Source organism: Mugil cephalus, chromosome 17 (assembly GCF_022458985.1).
Source record: "Mugil cephalus isolate CIBA_MC_2020 chromosome 17, CIBA_Mcephalus_1.1, whole genome shotgun sequence".
Classification (NCBI taxonomy): Eukaryota; Metazoa; Chordata; class Actinopteri; order Mugiliformes; family Mugilidae; genus Mugil; species Mugil cephalus.
In genome coordinates this window covers 7,027,222-7,046,408 of record NC_061786.1, presented here as the reverse complement: position 1 = coordinate 7,046,408, position 19,187 = coordinate 7,027,222, and the positions used below count along the sequence as shown (strand labels likewise).

General features: G+C 47.6%; 1 protein-coding gene across 2 annotated transcripts in view; it reads right to left on the bottom strand.

The window, feature by feature from the left end:
- Positions 1 to 8,719: 8,719 nt before the first annotated feature.
- The window catches only part of runx3 (RUNX family transcription factor 3), a 29,766-nt gene continuing 19,298 nt past the window's right edge, over positions 8,720 to 19,187 (bottom strand). For both annotated transcript variants that reach the window (XM_047610563.1, XM_047610562.1), the window contains 2 exons: positions 16,694 to 16,768; positions 8,720 to 12,001 (listed from right to left, as the gene is read on the bottom strand). In XM_047610563.1, coding sequence (XP_047466519.1) covers positions 11,520 to 12,001; positions 16,694 to 16,768 — 557 coding nt within the window. In that variant the 3' untranslated portion in view covers positions 8,720 to 11,519. The remainder of the gene's footprint in view (positions 12,002 to 16,693; positions 16,769 to 19,187) is intronic.

Below are 19,187 nucleotides of genomic sequence, written 5' to 3'. Positions count from 1 at the left end.
TAGTTTTTTTTTGTTGTGTGTGTGTGTGTGTGGGTGTTGTTGGGCTGTTTTCTGGTTCTGCTTTTAAAACCATCTTGTTTTGATAAAAGTTGTTTATTAGGAGTAAGGTCCTTCTATTTGAGGAAAGCACTGTGGCCTACACTGTTTCAAATCACTGTAATTGTTGGGTTGGTCTGACTTTGATGGTGCACCCACTGGTGTTATGATATTCCCGAATACGCTGAAAGACGTGCACACATGCTTACAGCCCGTATCATATTAGTTTGATTCTTTTTCTCCAGGCGGTGGGTACACGCTGCTGCACTGACCTGTCAATCCCAGCAAACTCCTCTGCTTCCTGGATACCGTGCGGGGGTGTTTCCCCCCCCTGCTCTGGCTGTCTTTAATGCCACCGTGTCCCTGCGAACCCTCAAAGTCCAACGCTTTAATGCATCAGTTACCATATTTTTCCAACAAGATGACTGTCGCTTGCCGGGAAGGCTGCACACAGTGTGTGCGTGCACGCTCGCACTTCGTGCCATTTTTGGACCAGTCCCTGTGTTCTCTCTGCACCAGTGCTCCGGCTACGGAAGCCTCCCGGGTCCATTTCTTCTGCGGCTAACCCGCACAGCCCAGAATCCTGCTTTGTTTGGAAACATGTCTGTTTTGTTTCCAGCCACCATAAAGAAGACAAACTCCGCCTGCCGTCTCCCCATCCCATATTAACGGGCTGTGTTTGGCCCCCGGACTCACCAGAAACGGGTCCTCCCTGGGTTGCCGCTGGTTACAGTAAAACTCAGCACCTTCTCCAGCCCAGACCGAGACTTTTCAGCGTGCAGATCCAGTTTCCCCTCTGTGCATTTGGTTTGTTCAGTCATCGGGAGGTGGGTGTTTATCTAGCATATGCGGACGTCTATCTTTAGCCCCCAGGAGTAGTTCACCAGCACAGAAACCTGTAGTTTGTAGAAAGATAATGTCATTATGTTTTGAGGCGTGCTGCGCTTCCTTAGGTTGTGTCCTTTGTTCCGTAGTCTGACCTTGTACCTGTGCATTTGTTGCCCGTGGTTACCCAGGGTTGACCGTTCACGCCACAGGAGCCATGTCTCAGCGGAGCTCTGAGACCTGGCCTCGCGCTGGCTGGCCGCTCTCTGGTCTGCCAGCCGAGCAAGGAAACAATAGAAGGCCCAGAACAATGAGTTGGCTGCCGATCAGTAGGGGCCCGTTTGGCCTCTTGCAGACGCTACGTCTTATTTCCTTTTTGATTACTCACGCCTGCCTGATGAGCGCCACACTCTCACTCCTCTCCGTCGGCCCGCCTGCCCATGAGAGAGGTCTCAAAGAAAAGCCTTTTTGTGGGAGGGCTGGTTTTGATTTGGAGGCTGGAATGCCTTTGTGATAATGTCGCAAGATTTTTTCGGCGGGGGTGTGATAGATGGGTGTGAGACATAGAGGAGCGAAGCTGTGGAGGAGAGTGCACGGTCATGATTCAGACACGTTTAGGTATGAGAAACTTCTTTGGTGTTTTCCTATGCGGATTTTTTTTTTTTTTTTTTTTCAGTTTCCATTAATGGCCTTCCAGGACCTGCTCATAAACAGCCTTTAAACGAGGGAATAGTCATGCTAGGCAAACTGTACTGCCACCCAAGCATGTGGCCCGCCTGCTGTAGGCCAGGGCCCCCCCCAACCCGCCGCTACCACCCCCAGGCCGGAGGTAGGAAATCAAACCAATTACGGTTGTATTTAAAGAAAATTGGAGCAGGGCCGGAAAAGTGGGGGCAATTCCAAAAACCACAAAAAGAAAACTGCAGGGCCACTCTTTGGCAAAATGCAGGGTGACTGGAGCAGAGCGCAGTTTAGAAAACCCAAGGAGACGCACGTTGATCGACTCAAGATTTCTTCTTTATCTCAATAAAACATGTTGATTCGGTCGCCCGCCTCACCTGCCAAACGCGTGCCAGAGAAATGTCTCGAACGGTCCATCTCCGCGTCCGTCTCGGTGAGAGAGATGGATGGATTTTGGTCCCCGGTGGATGTGTTTGATGGATGGTTTTTAAGGACCGGCCGTGTTTATATTCAGGTCTGCTTGTGCCCTGCTGCGAGTGGCCTGCCAGAAGGCCGCACCTCATAATGTGGACGGATCTGCCAAGACATCTCGGAGCCCAAATCCTCCCTGGCACGCTCCGCTGCTGCAGCCCCTGCTGAGCTATAGCACAGATTCCCCCATAAAGCACAAACACCTGTAGGCTTTCGGGAGCACAGTGAGCCTGTGCGTGTGTGCAGCACCTTTTGGCCAGAGCGTGTCACAGTCTGAAGCCATCTTTAACGGCCCAAAAAAAAAAAAAAACATGTTTGTCTGGGATCAGTCGTGTAATTGCCACCTCCTGATCCGATGGGCTCTCTCTGTTCCACCTCTCTCCGCTCCGTGTGTCTCTCTGATCCTCCTCCTCACTGTCAGCTCTCAGGAAAACCCCCTCATTACTAAGGCCCAAATGTAAATGCTTCATTTTCCATCACCCCACAATCCCTCTTTGTTCCACGGCCCATTTGGCTGTTATATCTCGGCAATTACTCCTAAATCCGAATGCTCCCTTACAGACTTCTCCAGATACTTGAAAGATGTTTTTCTTCCTTCATCTTCCTCTCTGCCTCATGGGCAAAAACAAAAGAAGAAGAACTCAAGGTGTCTGGTGTCTGCAGGCCGACGCGCACGCAGGCTACACACATATAGGCACGTATGCGCACATTTACGCCCTCACACCCAGTGGCTTTTTTTTTCTTTTTTTTTTTTCTTTTCCTGCAGGTGCATGCACAGAAAACAACACGAGCGCGCGCGCACACGGACTGTTTACTTCACATGCACACACCATAAAGTGTGTAAAATGATCTCCCATTAAGGATGAAAACAAGCCAGCGAGTGGGAGGTGTCCCCCGAGGAAGTCCGCAGTCGCTATAGTGGAACCGTGGAACCATGGGAACTGGTTAGCAGAGGCCTGTGGGGCAGCCGCGGCCAGACACGGGGGTGTGTGTAACGTTGCCACACACATGCATGCAGCAGGCGGGAGCCAGAAACGGCGAAGCAGGGCTTTTAGTCACCTCACCTGTCTGCCAGTAACAATGGCTCACACTTTATTGGCTGTCAGCAGTATTGTGATTTATTCAGACCTGGTTATGATTGTGTTGTTGATCTTGGACAATCAAGTTGCCAAAATAGCAACGACAGAGAATCTGGCTGATAACGAAAGAATGATGATATGAAAAGTGCGACGGCAAATAACAAACCTTTGTTTATTGACACAGGAACAGGATGAGGGATATGACATCTCGATGTTTCCGTGATGTTCTCTGTGTTTAACAGGTTACTGAGTAGGGGAGGTTCTTCACAACCACGCAAGCCCTTACTAGCGAAAGTATATCAGTCCTGATGGGGATCAGAATGACATTTACATTTAAAATAGAAGGATAAAGGTGAATTCATTCGTTCGTCTGACTTTGTCCTTCGCGAGAAAACAGTGGGAACCAGAGAGAAAGGACAGACACGGCTTTTAACGACCGTCCACGTTCCCACGTGACCCGAAAACGGTCTTGAGCAATCGCTCTACTCGCTGCTTGCTCATGTGGATGAAAAAAGTAAGGGAGATAGAAAGATAGAAAGTGTGTATGTGAACCGCCAATTTAGCGAGTTCCCCTGCTCGAGTGAACAGAGACCTGGTCCACAGGGATCCCTGTTTCCCCTTCTCGCCTGCTTACTTCCCCCTACTCAAGACCCCACCATGCTGGGGGAGCGCCTGGCAAAGAGCTGCAGTGTGTGTGTTTTTGTGTGCGTGTGTGCGTGTGCGTGTGTTTGTGTGTGGGTATGTGTGTTAATTTCCTGTTTTATAGAGGAAGCTGTGTTCGCATGTACAGATCGTTATTCAGATTTCCTCTGTGAGAAAAAAGGACAGAAGAAAAAAAAAAGATTATGTCAATTCTCATGAATCTGTATGGGAAACAACTATCATTGTTTCTGGGAAGCTGGCCTGCTCTCTTAGTAAAAACATATTTGGGTTCACTGGTAAAGTGCAAATGCAGCGTCTAACTCCAACTTTGCAAAGGCATGTCATTTCATTATTCCAGGCTGCAAAAAAAAAAAAAAAAAATGAAAAAGATCCTACAACACTACAAGCTATTATCCCTCCATATCAAACGCTCCACATTTCTCCCCGACGAACTAATCAAATTAAGTGCTCGGATGCAGAAAGCTGTGGTCATTACGCAACAACAAGACTCCAAATCCAAGCCATTAGGACATCTGAATGAAAGTTAGCCGCTGTGGTCTTAGCCAGGGTACCCTCTAACCATGGTCTAGGCCGCAGGTCCACCATGCTGTCAGTTTTTTTCTTCTTTAAAGGTCCTCTTTTGACCTTGACTCATTTTCATGTTGTGGTTTTCTGTGACGAGATGAGTGACGAAGGGTGACTCATGCCCTAGTCATGAGATTGTTTAATGCTTTTCACCTCTTATCTGCATCATCAGGACGCTTATTTAAATGGTCACCACCTAGTAACTCAAACTGAAAATGAGTTTCTCTGAATTACTGCAGGAAAAGAGAAGTTGGGTTGCAGCACTTTAACTTGTTCAGTGTTCTACTCGTATACTTCAGTCAAACATACATCCCACGGGCCAAAGTCAGCCTGCCAGAAAATTTAATCACGTTGGAGGCATGAATCTGCGGAGTGCAAACATTACAAAGTTTAACCGCAATTTTTCAGTAAAAGTAACTGCTAATTTGTTCACTGTTTCAGTGAGAGAACTACACAGCAGGCAGCAATGTGCTGACACTGCATTGCATAATTTTTCTTAAGAAACGTTCATGTTGTTAATAAAATATTTTGCAAAAGGATAGTTCATTAAATGTCGATATTTTCATGATGTACTGTTTGTAAGTTATTCTTTCATTACATTACTGATCCAGCTCACTTGACACTTGTTGCAGGCTTTTTTTATATCTTACACTGTGCAACTGTATTAATTAAAAGAAATTTCAAACTCATATATATATGTATATATATATATATATATATAGATAGATAGATATATATAGATATATATATATATAGATATATAGATAGATATAGATATAGATATAGATATATAGATATAGATATATAATTTGCCTGACAGTTGAATAGCTCTGCAAAGCTATCATGGAAAATAAATGCCAGTATAAGAAGAAAAATAAATATGGCCGCATTTAAAATAAATGCTGTCATGCAGTACTGCATGACAGCATTTATTTTAAATGCGGCCATATTTATTTTTCTTTATATGAATTTATTTCTGCATTGACGTTGGCTCTTGGAACCAGAGAGAAACGACGAGAATTTACATCGCGTGATGGGACATTGAGAAAAATGCTAATGCTTCTACACATTGTATTATAATCAGATGACAATCAACAAAGGGAGAAAAAGAAATGAGTCAAGAAACCAAATATACACCGGCACGCACACAAACAAGAGCTGGAGGGTTTTAACAAGATAATTAACCGGCCGCAAAATTAAATATGTAACCAACGCATGTGTAACGTAAGTTGAGCGTTCACGCTGTCACAACAACAAATGCTACATGCTTAGACTGGTGCGACAGAAATGTCTCCTGTCTTCTGTGAAGCGCTCCCTCACGGCAGACGTGTCTTGTCTTTTGGTTTCATTTTATGTCGAATACAAAGGAACAAGGCTTGGTTGCGTTTTCAATCCGATCCAGTCATTTTAGAAATGCACCGATACCCATTCATACCCCACACTGACGTCACTGCAAAAAAAAAGAAAAAAAAATAGCTATAGATCTATATGAAGTCTTTGAGAGATAAAGAGACCATGGAAACAGGAAATGTTTGATAATTTTTTTCCACTATTTAGATGAATATTATTATAGTTGTGAGTCATTTGTGCCAAGATGCGCAACTTGTTTCATTCCACATCTTACCAGTGCGTGTCGAGATGCTGCGGCGAGAGAACGTGTGAGATGTTTGCTCGGCTTCTTTTGTGAGATCTTCAAACCCCCGTCCGTTCAGGGGTCACGCGGCGACTTTAAGTCACACAGCGGTGACCCCTGCTTTATGGCGGCAGATCTTTGGATCGATCTGATGGCGAGGAGCCCCCACGGAGGGATGCTCCACTGTGGGAACCGGGAGCAACACTGAGCGGTCTCTGTAGACCCCGGCATTGATGAGAAACCACCTTCACTGGGATCCCTCTCAACTGGGAGAGCCCTCCTTCTCTTTCTTTCTTTCTTCCTTCTTTCCCTCCCTTATTTCTTTTTCTTCATCTCCCCCTCTCCGTGTCCCACTCCGAGGCAGGATTAGTCGTCTGTGTGAGAACGGTTGCATCACAGCTCTCGTGGTTTCTTAGCCCCTGGCCCCTGTGTTTCTCGGTCAATCTGTGGGAATCCTGATTTTTGGACGGTAGTCTCTGTTCCCACCACCAGTCCGGGTTAGAAAATAGACTTCTGGTCATCTACCAGGCGCCCAAATCAAGCCGGTCCTAACCCGCTGCTTCTCACGGTTCCGGGGCGGGGGGGGGGAGAGGTCAGCGGCTGCAGAAAGAGGCCCTAATGGGTTTCGTATGCAGGTACCGCAGAAGCGACACGGGATACTGTGCTCATGAGAAATGAGAGGCTTTTAACGATTCTGTGCGCTTTCCAAAACCCCCCCCCCCCCTTCTGTTTTCCTCCTCTCCTTCTTTTTTTTTTATTTCTTTTGTTTGAATTTATTTAATTGTTTTCATCTTTGCTGCTGATTAAAGATAAAACTGGGCCAATTGGAAAACATTGCGGCGTTCATCAGAAAGTAACGTGACATGACCTCTTCAGTGTGCCTCGTTGTTTTTCTTTCCTATGACCTTGACAGTTTCGCTTCCAGTTCTTTCTGTGTGCCATCCACTTAAGAAGCAATTTTGTATATCATCCTATAAATTAATTCAGCATGCCTTCGGCTACAATTACATCCAGACAAGCGGGCCCCATCCAGGCAGACGTCTCAACCCCCTCTTCGTGGAAAGCCACGATTCTTCGAAAAAGAGGGAGATAAGACGGAAAGAAAAGAAGGCCTCTGATCGTGTGCGAAAAATGACGAGGGCCCGAGCGAGACGAGGGCTCCTCTGTTCCCCACATGTGGACGAGGATGCCGGGTCTCTCGGAGTGTGTGAAGACAGCTGGCAAATTCCCCTGAGCCCGTCCTAATTGAAAGCTTATCATCTTCTCTTTGTGCTTCCTGAGTGGTTTGGGGATCGGCGAGGGGCGACGCAGGGAGGCGACTCTGCGAGGAGACCTGGAGGAAATCCTGTCATGCACTCTCACCGTAAAGCGAAGTTCAGACCGTCTGGGCGGAGGGTGGTGTGAGATCTGTCAGCAGGAGATTGAGTGTATGTGTGTGAGAGAGTGAGAGAGGTTTTTTTTTTTTTTTTTTTTTTTTTTTCTGTGTGTGTAAATGCTTTGAGTGTGCGGAGTTAATTGAATACAGTGTGCATCGAGCCTGTGTGCGTCCTGAGGCTTTGTTGTTCTGCCAGTGCTGCCCCCATAGAAGGCCCGACGCGCGCACACACACACACACACACACACACACACACACACACACACACACACACACACACACACACACACACACACAGTAGAAACCAAACAGAAGGAAAGAAAGGAGAGATCTGAATGAGAAGAAAGGATAAAAGCGACAAAGAGTATGGATATAAGGGAGTATACACAGAAAGAAAAAATAGTAAGGGCAGACCTTTCAGAAGTAAAAGCCTTTCATACATCAACAGGTGGCATTAGTTTAGTGGGGAATCGTGGGTATTGTATTTCGGGTTAACCACATCTGAAATCAGACCACCCCACAAGGTAGCATCTCAAGTGTTTAATCTCGTGACTCATCTTCGGATGGGCCAAACAGATGCCATCAGCGTGGCATAAATTAACAACCGCACGGGCTGGTAAAAAGGCAGCCGACATTCCAGACTCCTCCTGTATTGTTTTTAACAAGTGACAACTCGCCGACGTGCGCTAACATGGAGGCTGCCAGGGCGGTGTTGGATTCCTGAGCAGCGCTTTATTTACGCCGTGGGTACCACCGTGTTGACAGCTCTTTTTTTTTTTTTTTTCTCGATTCTCTGCGAAGTGTGGGGTAATCGCCAAAGAGAGTCTGCGCGGTGGGAGAGATCGGGGTCGTTATTGGAGGGGTTATCGGGGACAAGCTACCAGTGAACCGTTGGGGTTGTGAGACGGAAGGCAGAGGGCACGCTCGGTATTTTTCTGTTAAGAAGCCCGAGGAGCAGAATGTGCTGGCATGAAGTCGGGTCCCATGAATGTTTATGGGTTTTGCTGGTTTCTCAGCTGATGTGACGGTGTCTGGCCTTCTGGATGTGAATCATACGCGGCGTCGACTCTCAACACCTCCCCTTGTTAAACACCAGACGGGCTCACAGGCGAGACGTTTGAGCGTCGGGTTTCAAAAATTAGAGATCCGCTTTGGTGCGATGTTGTTTTTACTGTAGGGCAAATCATTTTTGAACAACGTGGCCGTAAATGTTCAACTTCTAACCTGGGTGTGATTTCTCTCTAAAGCGCGGTGGGGACCTATTGAAATAACATGCGCGTGTGGTCGTAACTCTCTCCAGGAGTCCCTTCAGTAATAATTAAACAACAATATTCTTCATGCAATAAAAAAATAATAATAGTAATAATAAAAAAAAAGCTCCAGAGACAAAAGTAAGACACCTGTTTTTTAATTAAAATGATTAAAAACTACATTATCAGCAAACTTTACAAGCACTCGGTTTGGAAGCATTAATGATACATACATAGATGAGATCTTTAAATTAACATATCAGTTTTCTGATGTACATGCTTTGAGCATCAAGAGAAGTGAAAACAATAAAGGGTTGCTTTTTGTCATGAAAAGAAACAGAGTTAAATGTAACATTGTGCTCTTGCATCAGACGCGCAAAAAACATACAATTCACTTGGACACTTTGGTTTCCTAGATTTGCATAAACAGCGACGTTAAAGACGGGAGGGGCGAGCGGCCGCGTCTCTCCCCGGCTTTAACATCTGAACATTATTACAGGCAGTTGTGAAGATCTTTGGTTTTGTTCGTGAAGGAACCACACACACATCAGCGCTTAGTGTGCGGTTTCTCTAGCTGCATGATTTTTTTTTTTTTTTTTTTTTTTTTTTTTTGCCCATAATAAAGTAATGTAGGTCAGGTCGGAGGAGAGCGGCCTCTTAACCAAAGGGAATGAGACAATGATTGCTTAAAGGAGAGGAATAAGGCAAAGGGTCTACAAAACAACCTTTTTTTCTTTCTTTTTGTTTTTTGGTTTTTCTTTTCACCTGAGCTGCAAACCTTGAAATCTCACTTCGTTCTAAGTGGCTAACCATTTTCCTTCTTGCAAAATTCTATCCATTAGACGCAGATACCTGTTGTGAATACCTTAACGCAGCTCATACCGAGATGATCTGTTTAGGTGTGTGAAGTATCGGAAGAGAAGCCACAAGGCCTCTGGCACTGACGATCAGTAAATTACACTCGAAGAGAAATAATCGGGGGCCGTAAAGCCTTCAAAGCACTCATTGATTATTCAGAACAAAAGGAGATGTGCACAACAAGGGAGGTTTTTTTTTCCTTTTTTTTCTGTGCGAGTTACCGCCAGTGGTGTCGGTAACAAGATACCGCTCCGAACACACATCTTCCCTCTATCCCTTCATCCTCACGCTCCTTCTCCTCCTTCCTCCTCCAGGGATAAGGGATCACATGTGTAACTGCAGGATAAAGACCCTCAGGACATTACAGGAGGGGGGAAGAGGGGGGGAATGTGCACACACACCTGTGGTGCAGGAATGTGTGTGTGTGTGTAATATCATTAATTTCTTCTTCATTAATGAGAGATTTGTCAAAAGGACACTTTTAAGTGTGTTCAGCAAACATGTGCGCAGGAATATTTCTTAATTCGTTCCGCACACTTTATTTGTAAATACGAGCAAATAAAGAGAGAAATGAAAGTTCAAAACATAGTGCAAACATTAAGCTTTTTTTTTTTAATGTTTTTTTTTTTTTTTTTTACTTTAGCGCAGGAAGGCAATTTGGAAAAGATTAGCTATACCAGAATCTGTTGGGCATTTGGAATAAAGGTTTTTAGTGCATAAAAGCTACATTGGAAGGCAAAATAATTACATTAAAGGTTTTGGATTTTTCTTTTATAATTTAGGAGCAATATATTACACAAATTCCAAATTTATACTTAACAACAAAACATGGTGTGTATATATACTGTATATATATATATATATATTTATATAAAAAAGGAAAGGTAGAGAGAAATGCTTAAGGATTTCGGGGTATATGCATACATTTCCTCATAATTTGGCTCAAATAAATATCAAAAGTAAACCGTGTCATCCGTCTCAAAACGATCAGACGAGGGCTTTTTTTTCTCTTCTTTTCTTCTCTTTCTTTTCTCTTTTAAATACAAAAAAAAAACGGGCTGGAATAAGAATTTTAAGGAAAAAGTAAAGAGCGGAGACAACAGGACTCCGACATACCTGCAGATAAAAACAACAACAAAGCCCCCCCCCCGCCGCCCCACCCCCCACCCCCACTCCCTTCCACCCCCTCTGCTTTAGTCTTTTACATTCCTCAAAATATCAGCCATTGTCTTGATGAAACTTGATACACTGATGACGCAGCAGAGGAGAATCCATTCCTTAATAAACATGTGAATGCTCTTCTCTGGATAATGCAGCGATTGTGTCGAGACATCCGCCCGCGTACTGTAGCACCAAAGGCTAATGCGTCCGTTTGGACAATAAATTAGGCAGTAAGGTACTGCGTGAGTACTGAGAGCACAGGAAACAGCCCCCGGATGCAGTCGACGATGTTTCACAAAAGACACAACATTGAAATTCTAGAAATTAAAGCTTTAAAAAGGACCGTTCGTTTACAGCAGTGCGGCCGTGCCTGGCGAGGACGTCACCGGACCGAGCGGACGTCCAGTTGGCTCTCCACCTGTCGTGCGGATCAGTCTGAGCGGTCTGCTCCACGAGTGTCTGCTGTGGTTTTTACAGTTCGTCAGCTGCGCCGCTCGATCGTGCCTCCGCCGTCTTTTGTTCGTTGGCGCTTGATGCGTGACCTGTTTGCGCCAGACAAAATGATCCTGAAACTTCACTATGGCTTCTCCTGTCGTACTCTCACTTCTATTTACAGCCTCCGCCGAGCGTCGCCTCACCTCACCTCTTATGGCTTTTTGTAGTTGGAGTTCATGTTTCAGAACAGTGCAGGAGTTCGCTCAAAACTTATAAAATACACTTAGGTCTTAGGAGAGAGAGTCGGTAAAAGCAGAAAATCTCTAAAGCAGAAATAAAAGACAAACATGCAGCATTTCTCGTTTTTTTTTGGTTGTTTTTTTTTCATTTCTTTCAGTGTTCAGCTTTTTTACTTTTTGTTCATTGTCCTCTTAACTTCTTTTTCCCTCTCCTCTCCCGCGCTCTTTGGTTGTCTAGCTCTGCGTCAGTCAGTAAGGCCTCCAGACGGACTCGTCCAAGCGACCCGAGGCGCTCATGGCCGTTGGGGAGTTGCTGTGGCTGCCGTCGGCCTCCACGCCCTCGTTCTGGGTGTTCAGGCCCGGGTTCATCAGGCTGTTGGTCCCTACGGTGCCGCCGGCCCCCGAACAGGACAGCAGGCGGGAGGGGGAGCGCTCGCCCCCGGTGTTCCCCGGTGCCACCATGGAGAACTGGTAGGATCCAGAGCCTGTGCCGTAATACAGGTAAGAGTTGGACTGGAAGTTCTGGGACTGGTTGTTTGAGTAGGGCGGCGGCAGGTAGGTGTGGTATCGAGAAGAGGCCGACATGCTGAGGCCGCCGATGCTGGTGCTGGAGCTGTTGCCGGTGTACGGGAAGGCCCCCGGGTAGTGCATGCGCGGGTCTGAGAAGCGAGGGTCGGTCAGTGGGGACAGAGACGGGAAGGTGGTCCTCTGCTGGAACAGATCTGTAGTCGCTGTTGGGTAGGGGGAAAAAAACAAAGAAACAATAGGTTGGAAAGAGTCGGCAAACACTGAGCCATGAATGAAAACTGCTGTGGCAATCGTGAGGAGAAGAAAAGAGGGGGATAAGAGCGCTCTCGTTCTCTATTATTCTAAAACAAAAACCCACATTTCCAGAAGAAGCCCACCGTCCCAAACCCCCAAGTCTGAGCTCAGATTTCTCGCGATACGCCGGCCCATGGAAATGTTTGCTCAAAGTAATGAACTGAGACATTTTTTTGCTTAATAACAGTCATCAAGCATTGACAGCACATCGTCCCACAGCCACATGCACAAGACCGAAGTTATGAAAAGGGGCCCCCCCCACCACCACCACCACCACTGCCCTCCTACCACTCCTTCAAAAGGAGAGCAACGTACAGTTCTCTGTCTTTCTCCGAGCAATGAAAAGAGGCATTGTCGGTGCTGAGGGGTACTTTGGATAAACACAGACGGCTTGTTGCGCTGTTGTGCAACTCGTCGTAAATCACACTTGGGCGACAGAGGCGGACGGTCGCAGCCAGAGACAGCCAGGGAGGCAGAAAATGAAAGTGGGAACACGGGAGTAGGAAGCGTGTTTCTTTGTGAATATCTAAACTAATGCGTATCACAGCCGGGGATCTGTCAGAGTTAACCGTGAAGTGTAATCTCACAGGTAACAGAGCGCGTTTGAGGCCAGCTGTTGGGGCTTCGGTTTCACTGCACACTTTCTAATTTATTCAGCTGACAAAAAGGAAATAGAGATATTGCTAGAGGGTTTGACTTGGCACGGTGCTTCTTTGAGATTTGAGGCCACTACTGTCACCAAGTAAGTTCCTTAACTCAAACACCATATTTTCCCTCTCACTTAACTCACGGCCTGATCGTTACACTCTCAGTTTTCTAATATGAACCCATTCACAGTTGTGTAGAACTTATGAAACCTGACTACTGCTTTCTCGTATAGTATCAGGTTGTCAACCTGTGGACGGCGTTGTTCCGTATTCCTTCTATTTTAGCAATTTCAAGAGTGTGAAGTCAGCCTTATTCATTCTCCTTAACTTCTTAATTACCTTTTGTGGTTCCGTGTACACAAAAAAACAAAACCAAGTAAATTACATGTTGCTCATCTGGCTTTGTTGCTACCGTGTGGATAATTAAATCTTCCCAGGTATTGTAAGCGTGTTGACTCTTTGATCTCGTGGCACTCAGATATTTTGGAGGAAAGTTAGGTGGCCACCAGCCAGGCCAAAATGCTCTGGAACCGTAAACGCCCTTAACTTGGTTTTATGCCACGGTGACTAGGCAGAGTTCCTCATAACCGATGCCGGTATGCAGTGCCTTCCATTCACACCTGCCGCCCGCACTCACACCAATACATTCGCACACACACACACACACACACACACACACACCTTGGTCCTTGTTTTTTTTTTTTGTTTGTCCGCGTGTGGCTTTCATGGGTCCGATGTGCCCACATGACTGCAAGTGTAAAATGTGGATTTGGATGGCAGAGAAAAGAGAGCTTGTATTTGTGAAATAGCAAGCGCTTGCACGCCACAGCCCTGAGGGGGGAGAATGCCAAACTTGCGTGCCACAGTCTTGTTGAAATGTCTTTTCCCTATGTCTGGAGAACTGGGTCCATTTTCAGCTACAAAAAAGTAAAAAAAAAAAAAACACAAATCTGTTCCTTTGCAATTTCCATGGCCCCTGCTATACTCTTTGTTTTTTTTTTTTCACCAACACATTTCTGCAGTTGAATTTCCTCCTCTTTCTGGGGATGAGGGAGTCTGGCGGCGGCGGGGGGGCTGTTTCTTTTTCCAGAGCCTACCAGCCACTGGAGTCGGGCTCCGTATCTGATTTCACACGAGGAAAATCCAAGCCTTCAGCTGCTGTTGATTCGGGTGAAGCGGAGTCGGCCTACTGATTCCTACCGGACTCCCAAAACACTTTTGCTCCCCCTCTCTCGTTCTCTCTCTCTTTCTCTGTCCCTTCACCTCTCCCCGTCTGAGCTAAATTTAGGGCCTTGGATGAAGCCGGGGAGGGGGTCTGCGGCGTGGGGGACACGACGGCTGTGGCCGCAGCGGCCCACCGCCGCACATGATCTCCATCTAATTGGAGTTGGTGGAAACGTGTTTGGCTAAACTGCGGTGGGGATCGACTCCTGTGCTCTGTCAGGGGAAACCGGACTGGACACTTATCACAACACCTTAATGGGCTTGTGCAGTCTCGGGATCTTGGCTGGGAGCCAGGACGGGTCTGCTCCCACCTTGAACCCTCCGCAGCACGGTAGCTCCCTCTGGAGGAGAGGGCTAAACAAACTGTCCTGCCATCGCAAAGCCTTGCAGTCTGCCGCTTTCTCCCCCCTGACTGCGTTGCATACCTTACCGCGCCCCCCCAGCCACCCTCCCCCACCCATTGTGAGCGCAGGCTTTGGCGTTGTGGCTGTGGTGACGGTGGTGTGTCTTTGGCAGAGCAGGTCTTCCTAACTGAGCCTAGTAGTAGCTGCCTGCAACCACTGCGGCCCAAAACCACACATGATCTCTATTAGGCTCATCTGAAACGTGTTGACTAAATTGTAAGGACAGGAGAGGGGATGGACCCCAGAGGGCTAGCTGGCACAGTCTCCTGTCTGTGATGTTCCCAGTCTGAAGGGTAGATGGGGATTAGGGCTTTTATAGAGAACATACTGTTCCAGTGCTTTCTCTGTCCTCCTCCAGCTCTGAAACGTAGAGCTATTTAAATTTTGCCGCACAAAGGGCGGAGTCCTCGTCCTATCTGCTTAGCTCAAGAAGTCCACTAGTCCACACTCAAGCGTGTAACCCAGATATGGCAGGAGGTTTATCTCATTTGCTTACGGGAGAAACAGATTTTGGTTGTTAACACAAGGTCGGGTTTGAGGCGGCCGGGTCTGTGTGCGTGTACATCGTTCGCTGCCCTTATGTGTGTGCGAGCGCGTGTGTCCGAATGCGGTGGCTGGCAATGGGTGAGATGCAAATCCAAGCGCTCACCTGTGAAATGTTTACTCAAGCTTGATGCAAACTGTGACGGCCAGCGCCCAGGGAATGGTGTCTCAGGCAAATAAGCGGAGGGAAGGAACAGGGAAAAGAGAAAACCCCGGGCCGGTGCTGCTAAGTGGAAGGAACCCACCGCGCTGAGCGCCGATAAGGTTTTCTTACTTGTACGTCCGCTCGGGCGGCACTGCTCGGCTGCGCTATTAGTTTATCGGAAAAGGCTTTCACACCTTTCACTAGTGCGAGTGTGTTTGTTTGATTTACAGACTGGTTGGGGTGGTTTGAACAGTGGATGCCTAAGGGATGAGCCGGAGGTGATGACAGAGTAAAGCCGGGGCAAAGCTGGCGTGGCGCAGAGCACAGAACAGGAGACCCAAATGAACACAAACGATCTCCAGGTGTTTATTCAACACCAAGGCCAGAGCATCGTGTCCAATGCAAATGATAATCACCTCTGCACTGTGGCGGCGTGGCCAAGTGGCCAAAAGCCTCATCCACGTTAGCACTTCATCATGTGATTTTTTTGCATGTCCCCAACTTGTGTCATGCAATACAAGCAAGGCTGAAGGAGGTTTATGAGTGTACACACACACACACACGTGATTAATATACTTGTTTGTTAAGTAAATCTTTTGACCATGGATCATGCCTACTGTTGCTGGATGAAGTAACGTCACTCGCATTTTCCGCAGGCCGCTGTGTTGAGGCCTCACGATCTCAAACGTACGCTTTCGCTAATCATCATTTTTCTTTCTTTCATCTTTCTTTCACACCGTTCGCGAGTGCTCTGCACTGCAGTGAATTTCCGGTTAGAAAATGTCCTGCACAGACGGCAACATGCGTGAGTCATGTTCCTGTTTTTCTTTATTACATCTGATAAATCTTCGAAAAAGAGAGAGAAATCAGCGAGACAAATCTAAGAGGGCTTTTATTGTTTGGTGTCTGAATGTGGGTCCTCGTCACAGCCTGAGCGGATGACTCAGCGAGTCTGGTGTGTGGTGTGGTGTGCTGTGGTGTGGTATGGTGTGGTGTGGTGTGGTGTGGCGCGGTGCATCGGTTTTTGGGTTGGGTAGGAGACTGAGGGGGCTGCGAGAAGGTGGCAGTCATCCAAACTGGCGAGAAGCAGATGAAAGAAAGGAGGAGTGGGAGGAAAGGGACGAAGAGAAAGAAGGAGTCAGGGTGGTGGTGTCCTAGGAATGTTCTGGGATGTAGTAGGGCCCCACGGGCGAAACGAAACAGACTCCAAAGCTGCCACAACTAGTGGCACACCCTGTGATGAGACTGCCTTTCCAGCTCCTCCGCTTCACGATATGTTTTTTTTCCTTTCACTTTTAAAATGCTGGCAGTGTCTGCTGATCACAATGGAAATTATTGGTTTGTTTTGAGATGTGATCTCTCTTTGAGAATGCGGAACGCCTCAAGTTCCTCCACTGTGTTTTATAACTTGCTCGCTCTGGTAATTAAGGCCGTTGCCGAGTGGAGACCTCACCCCTCATCATGCTGCTGGTTGAGCAGACCTCACACGCTTGTGATTATGTCATTGACTGACAAACATCCATCCAAACACACCTCAATGGTGCACACATCCATGGACGACAGAATAATTAAATTAAAAATCTATTTTGGGTTCAGATCGGGAAAGAAGCAGGGTTACAGAGAGTGCTAGTGTCTCACCTGGCCATGGTCTCAGGTCCTCCTCCACCTTGCATGTCTTCAGAGCGGGGGTGTCCATTTGCTCCGACCACAAGCCTGGTGCAACACACAATAAGAACAGATTGAGCCATGGAACCTGCATATCAATCAGTGGAAAAATCTGTTTAAAAAAAAATAAATAAATAAATAAAAATTAGGACACAGAGGAATGTGTGAAGTTGCTGCCTGTGCCTTAGGAATCTAAAACACCATCCAAAATACTCTTCACGACAGACTGATCAAAACTGTCTTGACATCTGGCGGTTTGGAGATGTGTCTTCCTGTCACCGGTCGGCCTCTGCTGACTGAGCAGCGGAGAGTGGGAAGAGGAGGGGGCGGTTTTCTCACCACAGTGAGATGAGGCTTGGAAAAACATGCCTGGTGGGCGCATGCAAGATATTTTTGGGACTTTCAGGCGAGACGCCGGTGGTGGTGGTGGAGGGGGGGGGGTGGTGGAGCACAGCGGAGAGGAGCTGTGGAGCGCCCGGCAAGCCGTCCAGCCGAGCTGTCAAGGGAGGCGAGGGAAAGGTCGACGACCTACTGGCCCAACGCGTGGGACCCTGCTTCACACTCACCGGTCACACCGCAGCAGGCTCGGCGCAAACAGCTGGATGTTTGCTCTGGGTCTGAGACCGTGCAGATGTTACAAGACAACTTGCACGCACTGCCCCGGACATGGCTGGAGCCTGGCTCTGAAAAATGCCACGGATTATTGAGGGTTTTACCTTCATCGGCCACCTTAAATGAGCCACGTAGCCCCGGCGTGACTCCGCTGAGATACCGCAATATAGTAAACTCGCGACCTCCTGTAGTGCCAATTAGGATGGAGAAGGATGCCAGCAGCGGCAGCAGCAGAGAGGGGATGGGGGCGGTGCGGCGCTGTTCACCTATAGCCACACTGGGATCAGCATGTGTAAGATCTGTGCTTCCCCTGGCGCTCCTCCACTTCCTTTGCAAAGGCCCAAATCAGCACTCAGCCACTGAGAGGTCCTCCGCCGTGCCTCACAATGGCAAATTCTTACACATAAATGGCCTTATTCAGAGTGGCTTGCAAGCAGCTGGTGCGATTCGCTCGAGAAAATAAACATTTCCTTCAAATATTTTGATTGGCCGGCAGACAACGTCAATACCAGAGGCACAGATTACCCCTGTTAATAAGGGGACCAGCCCTCTGGGCGGAGCTGAGGAGCTGGGGAAGGCAGGGGCAGAAGTGGGAAGAAGCGAAGGGGCCGCGTCACTAATGAGAAGCGCTTGGGCGGCGCCGGCGTAGTTTTTGGGGAGGACGCAAATAAACAGCGCTTTTGAAGTGCGCGTGCAGATGAAAGGCGGTGGGCGAGGAGATGCTCGAGCCAAAATGGCGTCCGTCCTCGTGACGCCGGATCCAGCGACGCCTCTGAGACATGTATTGCGCCTGCCGTAATGAAGCATGTCATTGAGACACAGTGAATGCCGGCCCTTGTGCTGGCTTCCTGTTTCGCTCGGGCCTTAGGCGTCGCAACGGGGAGAGAATGTGAGAGAGCAAAGCGAGACAGAGAGAAAGACGCCAGCGGAGGGAAGCGGAGAGTGAAAAGAGAGAAAGAGAGTGTGTTAGAGAGGGGAGGAACACGGCCTTGGCTCAGCTATGTGGGACATTTGATATGTCTTTTGAGCCCTCACTTATAATGTGAGCAAAAACAAACACATGGGCTGAAAAATCCTATGTTCTCTTTGAGAGCCCGTCGTCCGCCCGCCCTTCCCCTCTCCCCAGACTCAATAGAGACTGTTCATGGCACACATGTAGTTTCTGTAATTGCTGAAATGTAAAACTCGGCCCGACTCTGATGTGAAATTATAACTTACACAAACAGTTGAGTCTGGTTTAAAAAAAAAAAAATTAAAAAAAAAGGAGAGAAAAAGACTTGCTCTCACTTCTCTTTTTCTTTGTTTTTTTCGCCATGGCGGCAGCTTCAAAAGATTTTTTTGTGTGTGTTATTGAAGAACAGAAACATTTTCAGTTTGAATTATTCATTTCAGGGTCACAAAAAGAGAGTAACCACAAGTGAAGCTTTCAGGCACCATAACAAATAAACTCTGTGGCGGCCATTGACATATTATGTAAATAGTGGAGTGCAGAAGTAAAACAGAATGTCTAAAGGACCGGTCCAGATTCCTGCTCGTTCTGGTCCCGTTGGCCTCAGAACTCCCAACTTCCTGCTGGGGTTTGGCACGAATCGGCACGAGACCCGCCGAGCGTGACGGCTACACTCAGAGGTCCACACCGCAGCTACCTGACGGCGCTAATTTCCTGTCTCGCTCTCGCTTCTAATTGGCTGATCATGTCACTCTGGATGTGTGAATTAGTGTGAGCCTCTCGGTCGCGGCGGTAGCAGAGCGCCGCCTCGAGCCTGGGGGGGCCGGCCGACTTGTTTATGCGGAGTAAACAGTGTGGTCGCTGTGGACGCGGCGGGAGGGGCACGGCTGCGTCGGGAGGCCGGTC